At 37.2% G+C, this 18,726-nt stretch overlaps 1 protein-coding gene across 3 annotated transcripts in view; it reads left to right on the top strand.

Annotated features, from left to right (window-relative positions):
• LOC139939458 (uncharacterized) overlaps positions 1 to 18,726 on the top strand; it is a 106,880-nt gene that overhangs the window by 48,024 nt on the left and 40,130 nt on the right. For all 3 annotated transcript variants that reach the window (XM_071935390.1, XM_071935389.1, XM_071935388.1), the window contains 2 exons: positions 10,456 to 11,267; positions 14,740 to 14,809. In XM_071935390.1, coding sequence (XP_071791491.1) covers positions 10,456 to 11,267; positions 14,740 to 14,809 — 882 coding nt within the window. The remainder of the gene's footprint in view (positions 1 to 10,455; positions 11,268 to 14,739; positions 14,810 to 18,726) is intronic.

The following is an 18,726-nucleotide window of genomic DNA, read 5'->3' as shown; positions in this document are numbered from 1 at the left end:
GCAGTTAACTTTCCTGGAAAATGTCCAGAAATGCAAAATGAAGAGGATTTACACAGCTAACACGCACCTACTACTAGTATGTTTGTTTGTATAGAAAGTAGTTCTTGATTGCATGTCATTGTGATTGATGAATGTTAGTTCCACGCACCTGAGGACCACTCTTAGGTTTCAATTCATAGTAATTTGACAATTCCACTGTCTTCCGCTCTCGGATTATTTGTTACAGTTGATATGAGTTAATAATACGGATACACAATTCAGTTTCTAGAGACAAGAGTTTTTTTAATCTCCCGAGGCCGAACTCTCTCATCAGTGTTTTTTAATCAGGCACATTTTGAGCTACTGAAACAGAAAATGTCAGTGACCCACACTTATAAGAAATAGTAAACATGTGAAAGATCCAGCTCAATTCGTCATCGACGCCATGACCTGAAACACTGTTTACAAACCGCTTTTTTCAGTTTTTAATTTTTTTTTTTTTACGAAATAATATAATCTTAATCCACAATTTCAACTTTGGAAATGACTTTCGGCAAAAGATGAAATGTAAGCTCAAATGTACTTCATCATTTGCTTATAAACCAGCTTGAATACCAAACCAAACTACTCTGATATAAATAGTATTCATTCAGAATCTATGAAAAAAAAACTTCAGTTGAATGAGTAAAGCACCTTGGCACAAAATATATTGGCTCTACCCAGATGTAGAGATGTCTAACTGGGGCAGGGCCCTGTGAGTAGAATGCAAAAATAAGTATGGACCAAGTTCGTTGAACTGCTCGACAAGCCAAAAAAATACTGCTAAGCAATAATGAGCAGGATCCTAGTCGTAGACAGTTTTGGGACACAAGATATTTTGGCTGGTAACCTCATTCATGTAAACATAGTTTTGTTGGGCTAGCCTACTTATGCTAAAGGAGCTGGGTGAAATTGGACCTGGTCATCAAAGAATGTTCATTCTGTCAATTGATATATCAATCAATCAACCAGTCAATCAATCAATCAATCAATCAATCAATCAATCAATCAATCAATTAACTGTTCCCATCAATTGATGAATTACCAACTCATGTTCAGGGTTGTCTATCTGTGTTCATCTATTTTAGCAATGCAAGTCAGCCATTGACAACATGAATTTACACATTATTGCCCATTAAAACTTCCTGTGACTCTTAGAGTTTTTTTGTTTCTGCCATTACATATGGTGGTTTGTTTAGCTAAGGTCAGTGGCTGCCTCACTCATTTTCAACATTAACTCCTACCACATTGCTAAGGATTTGAAGAGAAATTATTTGTTACATGGATTTGAAGGTTTCTTAATGACTTCTAAAACCTTTATTAATCAATAACTTAAAAGTTTGTTGATGGTGGCGTCAGTCTACATTCTGAGGCGGCCTGCTGTTTAAAGTATGGTTCATTCACCTGATTTATTTTCTTCATCTCAACCATGCGGTTCACCTGCTAGTGTAAAAGCGAATGGCGTCATCTGAATTATTACCTTGTTTTCAAGCATTATGCCATACATTAACCATCTGTACATCTAACCTGCCCCGAGGATAGTTTCATCATGCAGGATACAAAACAAATGAAAAACACGCTTTGAGTGGCCCATCAGAAACGCTATTTTATTATAAACTGTCAGCAGTGATGTACCGTCGCACCATAATAGTTTGTTTTGTGGGTCGTGAGTTACCAGGGTAACTTTTGAATTTGGACTATAAGTGGTCGTATTCTGCCAGTAACCTCTTCTGAATGATGAAACTATTTGCCTTGTTATCTGTCTGTGCCCCACATTTTGATTTCCTGCATTAGCTATGACAAAATCAATCATAAAAAGAGGAGCTGGGGATGTTCTGTCTCTTAGGCTATTTGTTTATTTCTCATTGCTTTATATTGTTAATTTTTGATTGCTTGTAATTATTGTTGTGAAGCGTTGTGGTACCTTTTTTGTCTAAGTATAATGCTTACACTTATTAATATTATTCTCCTTGCTAGTAGCCTAGTTGTATTATAAGTCGTGAGTTACCAGGGAAACTTCTGAATTTGGACTATAAGTAGTCTTATTCTGCCAGTACCCCTTACTAAATGATAAACTTATTTGCTTCGTTATCTGTTTTTGATTTCCACATCACTGGTAGCTACGACAACATCTAAATTTGAAAGAGAAACTGGACGTGGACTGACTCTCGTTGCAAGTAGCTTAGTTGTTTTATAGGTTTTGAGTTACCAGGGAAACTTTTGAATTTGTATTCCAAGTGGTCTTATTCTGTCTGTTATTGATATAACTATTTGCTTTGTCTGTCCGTGCCCTCCTTTTTGATTTCTGCATCATTGGTAGCTATGACAACATCTAAATGTGAAAGATGAGCTGCCGATAGTCTGTTTCTCCTTGAGTAGTCATGTGAAACCATGAGAAACTGAAATTACACCTGGTAAAACTGTTTGCTGTTGAAATAGTAGTCCATTATGACATGAGCTAGACTGGCTCTCGAGCCTTTCAATCAAACTGATGGGTGTTGACAGTGTGCCTACTCTGGGCAGGGAGGTATTTATTGACTGGTTAGCGTGGTTTAGTGTTTGAGAGACTAGCGGTGTGCAATAAACAACCCCCATGTGTTGAGTGCAGCGAGATGGTAAGAATAGGTTATTTTTAGTCAAGCATCTGAACATATTGATTAAGTTTATTTGCTCTGATGCATAAATGAAGACTTAGTTGTTGGGGGGGGGGGGGGGGTTGTTATCGACAATACAAAAGACAAATAAAACGGCGCAGTGAGACTGTTTTGAAAGCTGTATGTAAAACAGATGATCTGTGGTTAATAATAAGTAATAATAATGGACAATGTCTGTCAGAAATACATGCCTTAGCGTATAGAAAAAGGAACGCTGCTATTTAGCTAAGACTGAGCAAGTGTGTTTTCAAGTTAGTTTTGAAGCTTGAGAGTGTCTACTAGTCTGAGGTATAGTGGAAGTGATGGTCCAGCATCAACCTCGTTCCCAGTGGTGATTGGTCTCGCCGCGTAATTTTTTCCCAGCATGCCTTGCTCAATCATAACCCCTGGAAGTGTGACTTCAAAATATCCAAATATAAGGGATATTATAATTAGTCCTGTGGTTGATCTGTTCTGTGTGGGGCGTTAGTCGCGCACAGGCTGGATGCGCTGTGTGTAATAAAAGTCATAAACTTGCCTTGGCGTTCAGTGTTGCGTGATTTATACACACGCGTTTCGGCGTAAAGAGCTTTTTGGAGACGCACAGCATTTCATATTTTGCGCGTATATGACAGCCAATCAAAGACACGGATCGGAGTTTCCCTTCCAGGGGTTAGAGATGTACGCAGAGCTAGCGTGATACGGCGCGCTGCTCATGGTAGCGAGGTTGGTCCAGCATGTGAAAAAGAACCCTCTCTCCAAGTGTGCTTAGAACACATAGGCATTTGTAGTGTTTGTAGAGCCAAGATAGTTTCAGTGGAAGAGTATTCAAAAGAGATGGTCCAGCATGTGAAAAAGAACATTCTCCTCAAGTGTGTTTAGAACACATGCATTTGAAGTGTTTGTAGAGCCAATATGAATTTTGCTTCACATGCCATAAAACTCAATTTCATGGAACTGTTTTAGCAGACAAACTCTGCTTAGCATTAAAACAAACTTTTAATGGGCAAAACTGGTTTTATGGCTCAAATTTCATTTAAGTGTTTCCGTGCAGCAGTACCAAACTACTGTCATGTTAAACTATACATTAGACATAGAGCTGCTAGTATTACTCACAAGGCATTGGCTTCAAAATGATTGATATTAAAAATATCAAGCTACATGTACCGGTGATGAAAAATAGAAAAATTTAAACAAACAGTATCAATGCATGCTGTATTTAGATTGCCACAGTTCTTCCATTGGTTTTAGGGTTCTAACCGCTCCAGGATGTTAGTTTTGCATTAATTCCAAACGTGCCGAAGTAAGATTCCTTAAAATGAGTCAGAAGGCACGCGTGTCATACTTTGACTCTGATTTGTCACGAAGCCAATCAAGTTGATTCTTTGTAGTTTGAGTTTGCAATCAGTATAGGCCAAATTTAACTTTGGATCTTTGGAGAAGAGGTCTGAATAAAAAAAAGCATTAATTAGAGTAAGAAGAATATCTTAAGAAGTTGACACTATTGGTAATTACTCAAAATAATTATTAGCATAAAACCCTACTTGGAAATGATTAATGGGGAGAGGTTGTTAGTATAAAACATCGTGGGAAATGGCTCCCTCTGAAGTGGCGTAAATTTTGAGAAAGAAGTAATTTTCCATGAAATTGATTTCAAGACCTCGGATATAGAATTTGAGGATTGAGCGATTGAGCCTAAATTTTCACAGGTTTGTTATTTTATTTTTAAGTTGTGATACACAAAGTGTGGGCCTTTGGACAATACTATTTATGTTGTGCGATTGCTTTAAGCACCAAAAATAGCTTATAAGCACAACAAAATTATGTTTACTGGAGTAAGGATACCAGTTAAAATACCATATGTTATGTACTATTTGTGACTGGTATCTAACTTTTATTTTTTGGGGCTGAGCAGTTTTTTTAAAAGCAGTATTTTCTGCTTAAACAGCTCAATGAAATTAGGCCCTGGAGTGCGTTCCACCAGCGCAAACTGTATCACAACCGTTCGCAAAACGTTTTTTTATTATTGGACTGATTCGTGCACACTTCGCGATGTCAATATGGCGGCGCCCTAAAATGAAGATCACGATACCAGACGTAGTTTTTGGATAATGTTTTTTTGTGCTTTATGTATAGTCCTCTTTTGTGAATCATTTATGAAATCAACTTTTAATTAAGTTGTCATTTTAACTCCACCTGACTGCGTTATCAGCCACCCAAAACACAGTACAGTGTATAATTATGATCGCGACAAGAAAATAATATTGTCTGCTTGTCCGCCATTTTAAAAGTACCCACCAACACCTCAGAAGTATGTTCGCCCAAGGTTGCCAACATTCGCCAACGGTGGCGGCGCACAACTCGTTCCACTAGAAAATTGTTGGCAAAGGTGAGCAAACCTTGGCAACGTTTACGCAAGTGTAACACACCCCTGGACACTAGTATTTCAAGTGTCTCTTTTCACTTTTTAACACTCCATAATTGAGCCTGTACTTCTAAGCTGTGGGTGTGAGAGCAAAAATTATCAGTAAGGATGAAGCTATTTAAAACCAACAGGGTCCAAAGTACAGTTAATTCACTGTCAGGACACTAAAAAGTGCCCTGCACTGTAGACCACGGTAAGCATACTGAAGAGAATACACCAACAATACTGTCACTTCAAATTTCCAAACCTCCCATGAATGATTCTTTTAATCTTCATAATTGGAGATTTGTATTGTGGCACACGTAGACAATTTCCTAATGAATTGGATTAAGAGTAATTTAGTATGTAAAGATAGAAAGATGGAGTCCAAGTTGAAAGTCAGTTATAAAGTGCAATTTGATGTGACTTGTCTTTTGGGCAAGAGGTCTTTGCTTTGTGATGTTAATCAACGTGCTATCTTGGTGTAGCTTGATATAGAGATATATCTTATATATAGCTTGATATAGCTTGTTATATACGTCATTGCTCTGCACTATCACCTGCCTTATTACACCCTTGGTCGTCTAGTTATTAACTATGTATGGACTGTCAATTGCATTTCCAATAGTCAATTTATTGTTTGTCTTTTGACAAACAATTTGGGGGTGATTGCAAATTGTTCATTAATTCCTTGCTCTATGGATCATTCAACTCTAAAATTAAAATAGATTTTTGACAGTTTAAAAGCAAAATATACCACTATTTTTTTTAAAGTTTTTTTTATTGGTTTAATCCTATCTAAAAGCAAATAATATGTGCAATAACTTCACATGTAAAAAATGTCTCCTTCAAAATGAGTAGCATTTTGGAGATATCGCCGAAAATCCAGAGTGATTATGTCCAAGCAGGAAAAAGAATCCTAATTGGAATACACATTCTCAACAATCTGAGACAGAAACTCTTCTCAGATTCTGATTTCGGAAAAAAGGTGATCTTTATCCATAACTTCATTACTTTAAAGTGAAATGATTCTCAAAGTACTTTGTACTACCGAAAGCTGCTGTACTTCTAGCCAAGTAAGGTTTTATTGCAATTAGTTTTAAGAGTGATTACCGAACGTATACCTTCCCACGTCTTTCACTATTTGTTATTTTGTTGAATAGCCTAGTGGTTTATCCCCCTACCATAATACCAAAGACCTCTGGTGTTGTGTGTGACAGGGCTCATAAGACCATGGAGGTAGAAAGACCCACTTCATCACTAGCCAAAGTACACTAATTTATAACAATTTGCTAATAACCTCAAAACGGATTAAGTGCTGCAGTCTCATAGTTTTTTTTCCAAACCTTACTTTCCAAGATTGATTGATTACTTCTCAGGGTTTTTTAATTATAAACCTAATAATAAAAGTTCAGCGAAGATGAAAAAAGTAATAAAGGTCTGCCAGTTCGGTTCCCAACTAAAAATTATCGTCCCATTACCTGTGCAGGAGCGTATAAAACAGTCTTTCTTAAGGACACAAGGCCTTGGGATTCAAACCCGCACTCTGCTGATCAGAAACACCAGAGCTTGAGTCTGGTGCTCTTAACCGCTCAGCAACGGCATACCAGATCGAGAAAACTGTATGTGTTCATGAATCTGCGCTTATCTCTTTTGAGGTAGTTTGCGTGCCCTGCCATAGCTGAATGGCAAATTCTGGCCCCTCTCTTTGGTTGATTCGGTTAATTGTCCCATACAACAGGTCTATCACATGGTGTTGATCCTTAAAGTCCACAGCTGAAATACATGACATACATGTAGAGGGCGTACACAGCAGACAAATACGACAATTTGAGACAATCTCCTTTCTCTGTGTGTGATTCCCATTGTAATTAAGCAGAAACATGTGCTTCCCGAGTTCAGGTCATGCTAATTAGGGCACATAAAGTCTCCTGGGGGAATTAATGCAGGGTAGCTGTGTGTATGGATTATGCCTTGTAGGCAATTTTGTTTCTTCATATCATCCCAGTCAATACTGTGGTAATAAAATCTGCTGATCAAATAATGTTATGTCATCAGAAGATCACCTGAGACGCTAGCTGTGTATTTGTTTTACATTTACCTCTAACAAGCCTTCAGAAGCGAATGTTGTTAGCGGCCATTCAGAATTGTTTATGTTTGAAAATGGTGATATGTGGGAGGAAACAGCACCATTGGGCAAGGATATGTTGTTAATAAACGAAAAATAAGACAAAATACCCAGCTGGCCAAGATCGTCAATTTCATTCCTGGTTACACCACATCCTACAAATTGTTTGTTTAAGCCAGGAGAAGCTGTTGATTACTCACTGATGTTGGAAACCTTTGATCTGAAACAAATGGTTCATTTGAGGCTTTGGGGTGGTCGAGTGGGTCAAAACAACTAGGGGAAAAGAAAACAATTGTTTTTCTTTTTTCTACATTTACTATTTTGAGTGGCCCCTTGGAATGATTTGGGGGTATGGGAGTAGGTTGTGGGAAAGGGATTCACATCAGTTTTGAAATAAAAATTAGGGATTTCTTGTGAAAACAATTTAGATATATGCTTTCAGTGAAAACAAAATTGTAAATTGCTTTCAAACGTGTTCATCGTCAGTTCAATAGGCTTGTTATTACAACTTGTATGATTTCCATAACACAGGTTAAGCATAGATAATTTTCAAGTCTTTCATAAATTGAGTTTATTGACGATAATCTTCTCAACAGTAATTTTGGACAAATATAGTTTAGTTTGTTTGTTAGGAAAACATTTGTACTAATCTTTGATTATTTTGCACGTGTTTACTTAAATTGTAAATAAGAACCTTAGAACTCTAAGCCTACAATAAAATAAACATTTCTGTAAAACTGGACTTCAAATAATGTCAAACAAAGATTATGTTTAGGATTTAGAACTGCCACTTGTGTTGATTTACATCTGCATTATGCTTTGACATTCTCTAATATGCAATCTGACACTATTTGAAGTCCAATTTGTGTCAAGTTTGTCTTAAATATTCATAAATTGAAGGGGTCTACGGGCGAGATTTAAGTACAAAAAGTATGTTTTATATTAGTGGTTTACCAAGTTGGGGTGGGGGAATTGGAGTTTAAAACCCATGCATATAGTGGCTTGATGCCAGCAAAGAGCCAGTGAGAGATCCTACATATACTACTAAAAAAGATTGATGGTAAAACTTTAATGACTAACTATTTACTTGAAAAAAGAAAAAAAAAACTGGATGAGCTTTCGTAGCAAACGTCTACTTCATTTTTATAGTGGTTATAACTTGTTCTTTTTTATATTTCTTTATTGTCATTTTTTAAAGTTACTTTTTAGTTGCAATGAAAAAAAATAAATAAATAACAGTAAAGATAGGGAATCTTTAATGTCTCTTTTTGATGGAAATTTGAGGGTGATTTAGAGATTGAAATAATAAATAAATATAAAAAAATACAATGAGGTATAAGCCTGCATGTCCATTCACATGTTGAAATACTTTTTTGATAGTTTGCTAAAAATTGCAATCATTGGACAAACTGTTATGATAGTGGTCACCTGCAAAGTGGTCACCTGTATTTTGGTTGTTTTCATATGATCAAAAATTTAGTTTTAAATTACAACCGGCTTGAGTGCCTTCTAGAAACAATCCATCTCGGAGATAAGACAGGGTTCAGTTTTCTCGTTCTTTGTAGGGACTACACACATACAGGGTTTTGATTGCATCTTCTTTTTAAATCCAGTGCTCTAGGCGGGTTTTAATTCTCAACTGTGTTTTCCTCAAACTTGATCTACCATGGCCTTTGATATGATTTGGGCCGTCATCACCGTGGGGGTTTTCTCTTTTGCATTCGCCGTCCTTCCATCTATATCAGGGTCTAATGAACATCTCTAAGGGATTGTTGACTTCAAACAAACACAAATGCCTTCACAGGAGTTTGCTTGATAGACATTCAATTGGGTTTTAGGCAGAGGAAAGAGCCTGTGGTTTGACTTTGCAGCTTGTCAACATTGACGCAGTATTCTGACTTTGATCTCTTGCAGGATTCATCAGCATTTTTAGTATTTTTAGAGTGTTTTTTTTATTCAGGACTTGCTGTGTTAAGTTTAACCATAATCCTATGCTCGAGGGTTGCTGTGATGGACCCTTTAATGGCCAATGATTTGAAGATAAATTTACATGCCATAACAATATGTACAGTAGCAGAATGTAAACACACTGCCAAGTGCTGTAAAATCAAATATGGATGTTATATTTTCAATGTACATGTCGCTGACTTAAAGTGACGTTATTTTTCTTTTCTCGATAACAGGATTGTAGATGTCGATGACAAATCTGAGAGCATTTAAAGTGACATAATAATATAATGTTTGTAACCCGTTCTTACTTAGTGGTATATTTTATTGTTGCATTGTTTTTGTTTTTTGTATTTTAATATTTTCATATATAAACACATCAACAAAAGAAAGTCCCCCCCTAAACAATTCGTCATAACATCGTAAGGTAAAACATTTTACCAATACAACTAATTAAGAAATAATTTTATGACATGTTTCCTAAGTGGTGTATGAAAACGAAAGATGTCCATGAAATCATGGCTGAATGAGCTCAAATGGAAAACAAAAACTGCCATTCTCAAAAGTCACAAAGATTGCGTTGTGTTGATCACGATGAGACGAGAAGTTGCCTGCGTCACATTGACGGTCGGAGATGGGTGTTGAGATGGGTGTCGAGTTGGAGAGCAACATGCAGAGTGCTGTGTTCAACCAGTTACAGCCTATGGTGGTGGGAGTGTCATGTGTGGGGTGGTATAAGCCTTACCAGGAAAACAGGTTCAGGGTAGCTACTGTTGCTGGCTGGTGAAGGCATCGAGCGAATTGTGTGGCCGGCAAGTTCCCCCAACCTCAATCCCATCCCTGTGGGACCAGCTGAAGCGATCTGCATATTCCCACATCAACGCCAACAGCAACCTGGCTCACCTGTCCCATCTTCTGCAAGTCCAGTGGAATGCCATCCCACTGCAGCGTGTCACCAGACTGACCAACACCATGACAGTGCCAGGCGGTCATTGGCAGGCGTGGTGGATACAGGCATTACCGACCTGTATATTTGATAAACCTTGTGACTTTTGAAAAGAGCAGTTTTTTCTTCCATTTGAGCTCATTCAGCCATGAATTCATGGACATCTTTCATTTTCACACAACACTTAGGAAACATGTCATAGAATTATTTCTTAATTAGTTGCATTGGTAAAATGTTTTACCTTACGATGTTATGGCAAATTGTTTAGGGGGGGACTTACTTTTGTTGATGTGTTTATGTGCAAACCGAGGTAATGATTTTCATGCTGACATGATGAATGAATAATTGAAATTAATTGAATTTCTTTTCTTGATTACAGGATTCAGTTTACATGGAGGTCTTCGAGGCCTTGGAGCCATCGTTCAAAGCTCCCATTATGCCATGGGAGGATCTGTTCAACTACAGGGATGCGGTATGGATGGAGTCGAGGGCGATCTAGGAGCAAGAAAACAATCATCTAAGGAGGGTATTGAGGTGCATGATACAGCCACTAGCAAGGACAGTTTAGAAGATAGAGTACAAGAAATACACAGGTCTGGCTGGTCAGATCGTAACTCTAAAACAAATGATGACACTCGCCAGAAAAATAACTTCAATTTGTCCACCGAGTCTGATCAAAGGAGCAAAGATGTCCCAGACAGCCATGAGTCAATAACCTCATCAAGTAAGAACGCATCAGAACATTTGCTGCGGAGCATAAGTAACGTGTCATCTGTTGAATCAGTGACGAGCACAGGGAGTGACTTCTACATCAGTGACTCGTCGGACTCGGATTGGGATTATGAGGAGGTGGATCCAGGCTTAGGGAGCTCTCGCTCATCTGAAGACCATCGGAGGTCCAGGATTTCACGGATGGTGATGCCAGAGCCGTTACTCCCGCCCGTACACGAGGAGCTTGAAGTAACCACGACACCTCAGTTAAAAAAACTCCTTCCAATCCCCGCTCAGGACATAAACCAAGAACTCGTTTCTATTGAGACATTGGGAAAAGGATCTCAGGTGCCTTCAGAGAGTCTCTTGGTAAGCAAAGGAAGAGATGTAACACCTGTCGAGAAGAAGGCAGCTTCTTCGACTCTTGATTCTGTACCTCACCGTCTTATACACACTCAGGAATCCTTTGAAATTGAAGAGGTAAGCATCATTTTCATTCATTTCGGATTTATTATTTAATTAAAACATTAAGTGAGAGAAGAATGACATGTTTAAATTGTTTAAAACTACACAGGCTTGCCAAATTTAAAGGGGAAAAAAAACCTGTAAAAGTGATAAAACCTTGAAAAAACCAGAGATCAAAAACAGTGGAGCTCTAGATACTAGATGTACAAAATGCACCAGACAAATAAGTTGATGATGACTAAAATTAGGCAAGCAAAAACCTAAACAGAAATTGGACCTCGCAATTATAGCAGTGCAAATTACAGTCAAAATGTATAACAGTGGAAAATCAAAGTCATATTTAAACAAATTGATGTGCTGTACTGCATTTACCATACAAGTGACCCAAACGTGTAAAACTCAATGTACATGTAAAGACCGCTTTATATACCTATTTTACGAATTAGGGAATTTTTTGGTCAGCTTCAAATTTAAATTGTTAACTATGTCTGGTTATAAAGCGGACAATGTTTTTGTTTTTGGACAATGGTCTTATTCCTTGCTTATTTTATAAACTTATGCAGCTGAGTCAAAGGTCAGGTCTCAAAGTCACCAGACTGTTTTATGGTTAGTGCAATGAGACAGTCCCTTTAACAGACCGAAGATACACAATGTTGCTGTATGCACAAATTGGCAAGAGAGCACTTCAGATCGACATCATATCTAGGAATGTCTTTTATTCTCTTTCTGCTCAACAATTCCCAGCTGGATGGTTGTTTTTCACATTTTTGCCTTTGAACCTTCTGAATTGGATATATTTCACTGGGATAGCCTTTCAGCCGACTACCCTTACCCTATCCTAGAGTCTCAAGGGTATTGGAATCTGAAACAAACAGGTTTTTGTAAGCCATTAACACATATATGTTGGCATGGAAACTTCTGGTTTTTTTTTATCTGAGGACATGAGGGAAGCACAAGAAGGGGAAAGTCATTTAGGATCCCAGGAGTCAGCCTCGGGATCCCAGGATACCCAAAAGAACCCAGGCTAGAATATAATCCCAGATTATCATGCATTCCTCCTGAGAGCACCATCCAAGAGAAATTATGAATGGTTAGCATTCACAACGACAGGGATATGTTTATGCAAACAACTGAGATCTTCAATTGTATTGTCAATTGTAATGCTAACGGCTTGTGATCAGCTTTTTAATCAGAATAAGTACATTACACATTATACAAGTTATTGGTTTGGTTCACTGACACATAGATTACAACTTTTTAGATGTAAATCGGATATTCACATTTATTTTTACCTCCAAATTGAGATTTTTTTATCCGGACCCCTTAAATCAGCGTTTCCTTGATTCGTATCCTTAGACTATACGATTAGATCTGAAAAATTCAGAAAAAAACATTTTCTAACAAATTATAATCTGTCTGTATGGATGCACATGCATCGGTTATGTACCTTGATAGTTATCAGTTCATGAATTCTTTGCGAAACGCAGCGTTTTGATCAAAGAATTAAAGTATTAACGGCTTGAGATGCATTGACCAGGAAGACACTTCTGCGAAGAGTAAATCTGTGATTGACGCATGTGGGGAGAATTTTCAATGTTTGCATTTACCTTATTAGCGTTAGATCTCAGATTATTTTCTCGATATTTTGTTCCCGAAATGCTGTTGTTTGTCAAGGAGGTAAAATTATTTGAAGAACAATATTCAGTGGCCGAAAGGTCGCAACACAATCATTCAAGAAAAAAGTGCACAATTTCTCATGATTACTATTTTTATTCAGTTTAAGGATGATATGTCTAGCATTTTTACAATTTCATAATTTTGTCTGTGATTTCAAAGATATCTGTGGGATTTTTCTCAATTAAGTATGTGTGTTGGATCAACACTATGGTCTATATTATAAGGTTCATAGAAGTTGAACAATCCAAAAATTAAGCCCCCCCCCCACTAATAAAAACAAAACAATAACAACAATAACAACAACAACAACAATAACAAACAACAACAACATAACAACAAAACATTTTATATTATAAATTATTAATAATAATAATACATAAAAAAATAAAATAAAATAAAAATAATAATAATTATAATAAAAACCAAACAAACAACCACAAAATCAGAAAAAGAAACTTGTATTTTGTCCTATAAGTTTGTAATTTTTCAATCAGTTTTGTTTGCTACATTTAAAAGCCCATTGGGACGGACTCGATAAGTATCCCTCACACTGTGAAACAGGAAACAAACCACACTTAGGTTACCATAGCTACAGGATGGTTTTTCATGGCTAACCTTTCTCCGTACATTAAGAGCAAGTTTGCGCTAGTGTGTGTGACCGGCATGGCGTTGAAATGGCAGTTCCATTAAGCGATCACTCAAGTCATTGGCTGATGTCACACACTGCTTTAGACTATTGATTCATTGTATCACAGCTAAACCTCTCTTGGTAAACCACTACACATGTCTTCCTGACTTCTGCTCAAGAAAGTATGCCAGCTACAGACTCGTGTCTTACTTAGAATCTAAAGTCACCTTACTAGCTGTTTATGAAGGTCTGGTCTCAACGGTAAGTTCAGGTCACAGCAAGGGAAACTGACGTCATATACAAGAAAGTCTTACAATGCACTGTATTTCTGAGGGCGCCCTCAATAGTATTTTTCGGGGATATACGCGATTCGTCCTGCACAGTTTTGTTGCGTCGTAGTTTAAAGTTGCTTTAGAGGTGGGTTGTAACGGCACCTTTAAAGGTCTTATTGTCTGTGATGGATTAGTTGTCTGTGGTGGTAATGTGGTATATGAATATACCCTAGGAATTGATACAAATGTGTTTGAGAGCACATCACGCGGTAACAAAAACGGCATATTGTAACAGCGTCCAGTGGTACAATGTAGAACAAGTGACTACCATCAAGTGACGTCTCCATCAGAAGTTGTGTTCGGATGTTATTATAGCCATGCACATGGGAAGACCGGGTTTGAATCCCTATTAGGTTTTCTTCAGTTCTTTAGTTTCTTATCTCAAAAGATAAGATTTAAGTTTTTGCTATAATCTTGTTTTACATTGTATGCTTTCAATGATGGAGAAACTTCTGACTGCTAAAGGTGGTATTCTTGAAATGCAAACAAAATCTTATTTCTAGAAAACTGTTGTTGTGTCACTAACAAAAATCACATTAGAAAAGTTTTCTAGGGACACAAGAATTTGTTTCTTGATATAAGATTTTTTTTCTGGAATACAATTTTTAGCATTGCTTGTGTAATATTTCCCCATCCAAACTACACTTGTAAACAAACAAGAACAAATTTTTGGTTTGGGTAGCACCATAATGTGGATCTACTTGCCAAGTAGATTATGTTCTTGTCTTGCGTTATATTCTACTATCGCAAAGTATATATTTTGAAATTTAGGAGACTTCTCAGTTCTTAAAAGAGCTGTCCTTTAAACAAAAATTAGACTGTGACCACTTCATCCTTTCTTATTGTTTAGATTTCCAGTACTGAGAACCAAGAGGAGGGAAGTCCAGTCAACAAAAGCGCAGACAAGGTCACAGAAAAAGGTATTTCCACAATCTTTATTTTGTTCTTAATTATGTTTTACGTATGTGATGGCCCTCGCCAAATAAGGCAGTTCTCGGAAATAGTTTAAAGGCATTTAAAGAAAGACATCAGGCTTGATATCAACGTGATGTGATTCTGAGAGTTGTAGTTTTGAACTAACTCTTCACTTGTAGGGAAGGCATACGTTTGGTAATTACTCTTAAAGATGCTATGTCAGATTTTTGGCCCCAAACATTAAAAAATAGATTTTTTTGAGTGAATGGTATTTCAAAGAGTATCACTCGCTCTAACGGAAAAAAAATTAACTTTTACTTTTAATGGTCAGTAACCATGAACAAAATTTAAAACGTTTCTTATAAAACACATAAGAATTGGTCACGTGATATATTGTGGGGATCCCGACAAAAACTAACTTTGAGCACTTTATTTCACTGCTACTAATAATTGGCGGACTTTTTTGAGCAATGGCTCAAATGAAAGCTTGTAACTTTCTCGATCCCCATCAAAATACCTATTGAATTTTAAATCAAAATTTTTGGGTCAAATCGGCCAAAAATCTGACATAGCATCTTTAAAATTAATGGCAATATAAACTTTTAGTTTGAAGCCTACATAGCTTTCAAGAGTATACAGGTATAAAGTATTTTGAGAAACACTTCACTTTGATGTAATGTGGTCAAGTAAAAAGATGTAAGTTTTTGTGCCCGAAAAGAGAAGCATCACTGTCGGTGAAACTTCTCAGATTGTGTGTTCCTATTATGAATTATCCTTCCTGCATGGACATACATGTACTCGCTGCAGATTTTGGGCTTTATCTCATAACATTCGGAACATTTCCAACAACCAAAGGTGTACTCCTCTTTAAGATGTTTGGCAATATCTCAAAATACTTGAGCGATTCCAATAAACCAAAGGTATACTTTGCTTTCAAGAATCGTTTATACGCTCTACAATGCTGTTTTTCTTTCCTTGTTTGTCACTGGGGAATGTCGCTATTATTAAATGTCAGTGAGGTTGATTTCTTTCTTATCTTATTCATCACATGTTATCATAGCCATTCCTTCAACAATGCTGCAGTATTTAATTGTGATTCCTCTTCATGTATGTGGAACAGGGAAGGTCGGGCCAAAATTCATAGAGCTGCCTAAGCAAACAAAAATGGTCATTAATGTTTTGCTTAGCAGAAATGAGCAGAACATCATTCACAAACTGTGCATGCGACATGGTATTGTGGCCAGTAACCTTGTTCCAGTAAGCATAATTTTTATGTGCTTAGCTACTTTTTGAGCTAAAGCATACTCAATGAAATTGGGCCTCTTATTCAATGAGATTGTTATCCAAAATGTAGATGTTGCTCATTTGGCAACAGTGCTTAAAAACTTTGTGAATATTTGGTATGATTTGCATAGTGATACATTGTTTTAAAAAATGTAATACTAACTTGCAGTCACAGAATGTTGAGAACTGTGCTCTTTCGTCGTCATGCCAACAATAGAGAGAGAGAAAAAAGGTATATTTTTTTCCCCCTGACTGTTTCCTGCATCATCTTAGAGAAACTGATTTGACAGTAACATGTTCAAATGTTGCATTCATAAATAATGCGAGACTGCCGCAAAAACCATGCATTGGAAGTGTATTGTAGATTCTGATTGTGTACAGTGTAGTACAGATGATACTAACGAATTTACCATTATACTATTGTTACACGCTGTGACGGGATCCATTGTGTTTTGTACAACCGAGGGGGCAAATGTTTTGTTATACCTTGGTAACATCATTATTCCTATTCTCACAGTTCTGTTGTCATCTTCAAACATTATTACGACGGAGTATGCAGTGGTTTAATAAGCAGATGAACAGTTGTTCAAATAAGAAACAATTCTTCACTGTTCCCTCGAACCCACGGTTGTTTCGTAGAAAGGGCTGGAAATCGCCGGTAAAAAACCCTGATGTTAACCTCTGCCCTATGCGTTATGCATAGCACGCATCCTTAGCCATGGTACATGCGTTTTTGTACCACATCACGGGATTGGTTCTCGACCAATAAAACTTCATAATTTGTTACCGAGGTATAACAATGGCGTTTGTTTAATTCCCCTTGAAATAATTCTCACATGAATTTCATAACCAAATACTGACAACATTTTTGTGTGTGTACGTAGTTCTTACAATTTGAGGGCAGGTGTACATGTATACAAAGTGAACATCTTTATTTTAGAGAAGTGGTCGAATGCTTTTATTCAGCATGGTTTGGGATACTGTGTTAAAGGATAGCATGATTACATGATCACATGATGTAGTGGTTGCTAGTTAAACATAGGGTGCGTTGGTTTAGCTTCCCCCTGGGTCGACCCCGGTGTGTGGTGAGGTTTTTTTCCAGGATGAACGTGTGCAGATAATTACCCACACTCGTCCTTGAAAAAAAAAACCCCGCTACACACCGGGGTCGACCCAGGGAAGCTAAATGAACGCACCTATAATGAAATCCTCCATGTCTTGTCTATCTCCTGTGCCTGCTACCCCCCCCCCCCCCAATCCCAACTGTGTTAAATCTTCAACTGAAATTTCCAAGGATAAGTTGTTGTTTTGTTAAGAAATGTTGTTATGTAGTGTTTTTTGTGTGGTCTATTTTGTTACAAACTATGAAAATTGTATTAATTAGGGATATGTTGATATGTCTTGTGCTAAAGACAAACTGGGCACTTCATGGTATAGGCAAATCTTAACTGGATAATTTGTTGATATTACTGGAGTTTTTGTTTTCTTCTTCACATTTCACATTTTGTTATATTCACATTTATGTTGGGAGTAAAACTGAATAACAGCGGTCAGGTTGGTGTAGCGGTGTCTTGCCTCGCCTTCTACCTCTGGGACCCCGGTTCGAATCCCACAATATGTGGACTGGGTTTTCAGTTTTTGATTGACTGAGTGGGTTCTCCCTTTGCATAATTCTCTGTAGTTTCCTCCAGCATCTTAAACTGAAAATTCTTCATTTTCTTTTCTCTTCTGGAATATATATCATTATCCAAATAAAAAAAAAAACGGGAAATTAAGATTCTCCCTTCCCCAAGAAAATGTAATATGTGGGAGACTTCTTTGTCTTAAAGGCACTGGACACTATTGGTAATTACTCAAAATAATTGGCAATGGTGAGCTGTTGATAGTATAATACATTGAGAGAAATGGCTCCCTCTGAAGTAACATAGATTTTGAGGTAATTACTCACTCAATTATTAAAAGACAACAAGGTTATTTTCTTCCAACTTCGATGACCGATTGAGTGTTAATTTTCACAGACTTATTATTTTATGCATATGTTGAGATATATCAATTTACCAATAAAAGCTGTCCAGGGGTGGATTTCACAAAGAGTTAGGACTAGTCTTATCTCGTCTTAGGACGAGTTACTAGTCCTAACTTAGGACTAGCTGCACGTTTTGTATATCTCCTAACTGTTTGTGAAATCGACCCCTGTGCCTTTATGGGTAAATGGTATAGATTTGTTTGGGTGCGCTCTTTTTTATTACATTTTGGTGTGATGTCCAAAGTACTTCAGGATTTGTAAGATCTGTACAAGACGTCTCCTTCGTCTCCTTGTCTCGTGTAATTACTTTACAATGGATTTAATTTGGACTGAGATTGCTTCCCCATAGTAACCTTTGAGGGAAGCCCATCAAGTTAACGACAGGGATTTATTAATATATTTGGTTTGCGGTTATACGATGTTTTTTTTTTTTTTTTAATGCCAGGTAAATTTTGTTTCTGTTTAGAACTTCTCTTGCTTTACTCTACTACCGCGGTGTACATTTTCAGAACTTGGTGTAGGTTTTTTTTGTCCTGCCTTTTAACTACATTGTACTATGTACCTGGGCGAAAGGTAGAAAATCGCCAGGGACTACACGTACTTCTTAGCTTT

This window comes from Asterias amurensis, chromosome 7 (genome assembly GCF_032118995.1).
Source record: "Asterias amurensis chromosome 7, ASM3211899v1".
Classification (NCBI taxonomy): domain Eukaryota; kingdom Metazoa; phylum Echinodermata; class Asteroidea; order Forcipulatida; family Asteriidae; genus Asterias; species Asterias amurensis.
This window is presented reverse-complemented; position numbering and strand designations above follow the sequence as displayed.